This window comes from Poecilia formosa, unplaced genomic scaffold, assembly GCF_000485575.1.
Source record: "Poecilia formosa unplaced genomic scaffold, Poecilia_formosa-5.1.2 Scaffold11, whole genome shotgun sequence".
NCBI lineage: Eukaryota > Metazoa > Chordata > Actinopteri > Cyprinodontiformes > Poeciliidae > Poecilia > Poecilia formosa.
In genome coordinates this window covers 3,669,489-3,673,318 of record NW_006799950.1, presented here as the reverse complement: position 1 = coordinate 3,673,318, position 3,830 = coordinate 3,669,489, and the positions used below count along the sequence as shown (strand labels likewise).

At 39.0% G+C, this 3,830-nt stretch overlaps 1 protein-coding gene across 4 annotated transcripts in view; it reads right to left on the bottom strand.

Annotated features, from left to right (window-relative positions):
* Positions 1 to 606: 606 nt before the first annotated feature.
* slc43a3a (solute carrier family 43 member 3a) overlaps positions 607 to 3,830 on the bottom strand; it is an 11,250-nt gene continuing 8,026 nt past the window's right edge. For all 4 annotated transcript variants that reach the window (XM_016667069.1, XM_016667074.1, XM_016667078.1 and 1 more), the window contains 5 exons: positions 2,536 to 2,679; positions 2,317 to 2,424; positions 2,050 to 2,236; positions 977 to 1,100; positions 607 to 872 (listed from right to left, as the gene is read on the bottom strand). In XM_016667069.1, the coding sequence (XP_016522555.1) occupies positions 729 to 872; positions 977 to 1,100; positions 2,050 to 2,236; positions 2,317 to 2,424; positions 2,536 to 2,679 (707 nt within the window). In that variant the 3' untranslated portion in view covers positions 607 to 728. The remainder of the gene's footprint in view (positions 873 to 976; positions 1,101 to 2,049; positions 2,237 to 2,316; positions 2,425 to 2,535; positions 2,680 to 3,830) is intronic.

Here is a 3,830-nt window from a genome sequence, read left to right as displayed (position 1 = left end):
CATTTTCTATGTTTGTCATGCGGGTCGGGGGACTGTAAAATACACTTCTGGTGCAACATAAAGTAGTAAATTCATTTCGGGCTTTGATGATTTAGTTAAACTTTTATTTTTAACAATAAAAAAGTATTTGTTGAAGTGAAGGTAAAAAATTCAAACCTCAGAGTACTATACCAGCTGTCAAGCATGGCAGTGGCAGCCTCATGCTATGAGATTGTTTCACTCTTTCAAATATGGACTACCTCCACATTTTTCAATATCTCTTAAACCAACAGCAAATTTAACGTTTGGTATAATTTGATCTTCCAGTGAGGCAATGTTCCTAAAACACATATTTACAATGATTTTTTTATACACATGAATACAACAGCAAGAACCCTGTTGTGGTCAGTAGTTTCTGTCTTCCAATCTGGGAAATCTCAGAAAGTCATTTCCAGACTTTTAATTCTCCAAAACTGGAATTGACAGAGGGTTTACCCGTTCACTAAAAAGAAAACAAATTTTCAAACTTCCAATAAAACAGATTTAACAAGTTAAACAGTTTATGACTTTGAAAAATGTGTTTTTCAAAGTCATAAAAACACATTTGTTCCTGTAAAACATTTTAAAAAAGCATGTCTGCTTATAAAAATGATATAAAATATCCTTGTTTCTATTTTCTAGTTAAAACAATGAGATGGAAACGAGGAAACCCTGAATTATTAAACTTGTCACACATAATCATCCATCATCTACAGTTTAGCTTCAGCCAAAGTGGGACCGATATCAGTTGGAGGGATGTTCTCCCTGCTCCGGGCTTTTCTCCTGCAGTGGATGAAGACGTAGACGGGATGGATGAACACCAGAACAGAGAGGAGAGTGAGAGTAATATCCACCTGAAACAGATGGCATATATTCTAACATCTTCAGCATCATACAGTAACAATACGTTAAACGCAAAGATGCACTCGTCTTTTGTAAATTGATATCTAGAGCTCACATAAAACGGATCTCCGTCCAGAGGTCCTTTGACCAGGGAAATGCAGGGGTACTGCAGCAGAGAGATGACAGCAGAGAGCGACGTCACCAGGCCGTACAGCTTCCCAAAGTGACGGGACGGAAATCTGAGAAGGAGGGAGTCAGACAGGCAGAAAGTCAGAGATGGCTTTTGTTCTATTGTGGATAAAAACATACTGTGGTCTGCAGCACCTAAAAACGCAGCAGAGGGCTGAATATGTTTGAAATTGTTATAAAGTCTTGAGTCCAGCAACACTCATAATTGCAACTTTTGTCCCTCAAACTACTGAATACTCAGCATTCATGTTATTTTATTGCTTTATATCAAGCAGATCATTGAGGTGCAGAATCTCTCCACCCCCCCCAAAAAAAAAGTTCCACTTCTTAGGTAATAAATAGGAATAAGCCTTCAACAAACTTTAACCAATTTCAATAAAATTGCTCTTTTCCCCAGAAGTCTTCTCTCTGTCATTACAGTGTCTTTGTGTGTAGCAACTGCATCGAGTGGAAAGTTAATTCTGAAAATGCATGAAAATTTCTACACAAATTACATTTTGTTTTCACTTAATGTAATAACTTTTGTGAAGATATAATTTCAAAGTATCAGAAGAAAAGTTCTCATTGCAAAGAGGGAAACTGAATTAAATATCAGAGAAACACCATGAAATCTTTCAACACATTACCCACATGGCCAAAAGACGCAACAAAGACCGACATATTTTGGTTTGATGTAACAGATGAAAAGATGAAAATCATCTCTTTTTTTGAAAAGATGAAAAAAGAATTATCTTTTCATCTGAAAAAAAAGTTTAAGTGATCAACACTTAAAGTGCAGCATTGCTTAGTGGAAAGAAAAAGAATACAAGGGTCTCAGAGTTTTTTTTTAAGTGTGGCATCTATCTGTATTCAGCCTACTTTACTTTGCTGCCCCTAAATAGAATCCAATGCAAACTGCTGTCTTTAAGTTTACTCAATTACTGAAGAAAGTAATAAATTAAAATAGCATACATTTATAAATAATTATCTTCTTTATTTATTCTTATACCAGCCACTTACGCGATGCTAACGAAGGCTGCGTTTCCGCCGTAGAGAAAGGACCTGTTGAGGACCTGCAGGATGAAGGTGATGTACTGCAGCGGGAGGACGGGAATGGTGGCGCAAATAGAGAAGAACAGGCACTGCAGTGAAGTCAGGAACAGAGACAGGTAGGAGGAGCGCAGGTCAGCGTCCTGTTCAGTTTCTCCTGCAACGAGAGGATAGAAAGAGGGACAGGTTGATGTTGCACAGACATACAGTGTAGTCGGTCAGGCTCCAGGGATTTACCCGGGGCTCGAGGCTTTCCCTTGTGTCTGTCCAAGATGAGTCCGTTCCAGGGGGCGCACAACACTCCGCACAGCTGGGTCATTGCAAAAGCATTGGTGTACTGGCTCACTGAGAGGCACGTGGTGGAAAGCAGAACACATCAAAAATAATTAAATAATAATAATAAGAAAAGAAAATGAAAAGAAGAAGAAAATGAATTAGTGGGTCTGAGAAAGTCACCCAGGGTGGGGTCGTTTCTGGCCAGCCGGCTGAGCCTGGAGTTGAGCGTGCCGATGAAGAGGTAGTGTCTCAGCTGCAGTATGGACAACCACAACAGGTGCCAGAGAAAGAACCAGGACAAAACACAGCTCCGGAAGCTCGGCACTGAACAAATCAGAGGTTCAAAGCAGTAAATCCATTAATATCAGCCTTCTTGTCCTAAAGAACCTGAGAGTGAAGCAGCAGTACCAATATCTCTACACTGAGTGAGAAGCAGTCCATACGTTTCTTACTTCTTCCTACTCCTTTTCAAGCGTGTTAAGATTATTGTCAAGCACGTGCAGAGGGGAGGAGGGACTGGGGGTGCTTGAGCACCTGCCCCTTTTGCTCCTTGCCCCCAAGTGCCCTTTTGGTCAAACTTTTTTTTGTTTTTTTGTATTATTTTCTAAACCCTCTTCTGACACATAATAACGTACTAAAATTATTATTATTTTTTAATTTTATTATTTTTTTTTCTTTTGTACAACATAATAAGCCCTTTGACCTTTTGCCCGTGACGCATGACGCAGTTGCCTCTCCATAAGGCGGCTAACTGGAGCTCAATGTAGCGAACGTTCCAGATTATGGAACCGTTTTTGGTGAATTAAAAAAAAAAACGTTTTTGGTGAATAAGGTGGAGTAGACTTGCTACTTGTAAGATGACGGAAAACGTTGAGCAGAGAGGTAATGAAATACAACAGACACTGACAGGCCTCTGTGGCTGGCTTTCTCTGAAGAACTACTGAGCGGGAGGAGACAGCCAGGTGAGGAAAAACTGTTCTTATCTATCGATTTGGTATTTTTATCATACAGACATTAGGCTGTTGTTGATGTGCTATTAGCTAGGTGCTAGCTAACGACTTTGCTAGCAAAGCTAGATAACTGAAAAGCTTCTTCCCTGTATCATTAATGACAGCAGTCATTCTTCAGTATCGCTTATGCAATAGGGGCACATCGTCCGTCCAAAACCGATCATCTCCATAATGGATATATGTCTTGTCATTTCCTTTGCTGCATAATGTACATTACATTTATTCTGGCGTTAGGTAAATGTACCTTGAAGGAGAATAGCACTTAAATAAAAGTCCAACAAGGATATTCATTTAGAATTAAAAATAACTCACCCTGAATTACCATGATAGATATAATGTATGTAATAAAAGTGTGTCATTAATGAAGGGGGAAAAACTCAATCCAGACTTTAAGTAAGTATAGGTTCTGGTTCGCAGAGTATGAAGTTACATTTTTTTCCCAATTATTCAATGAAAAAAAATAAG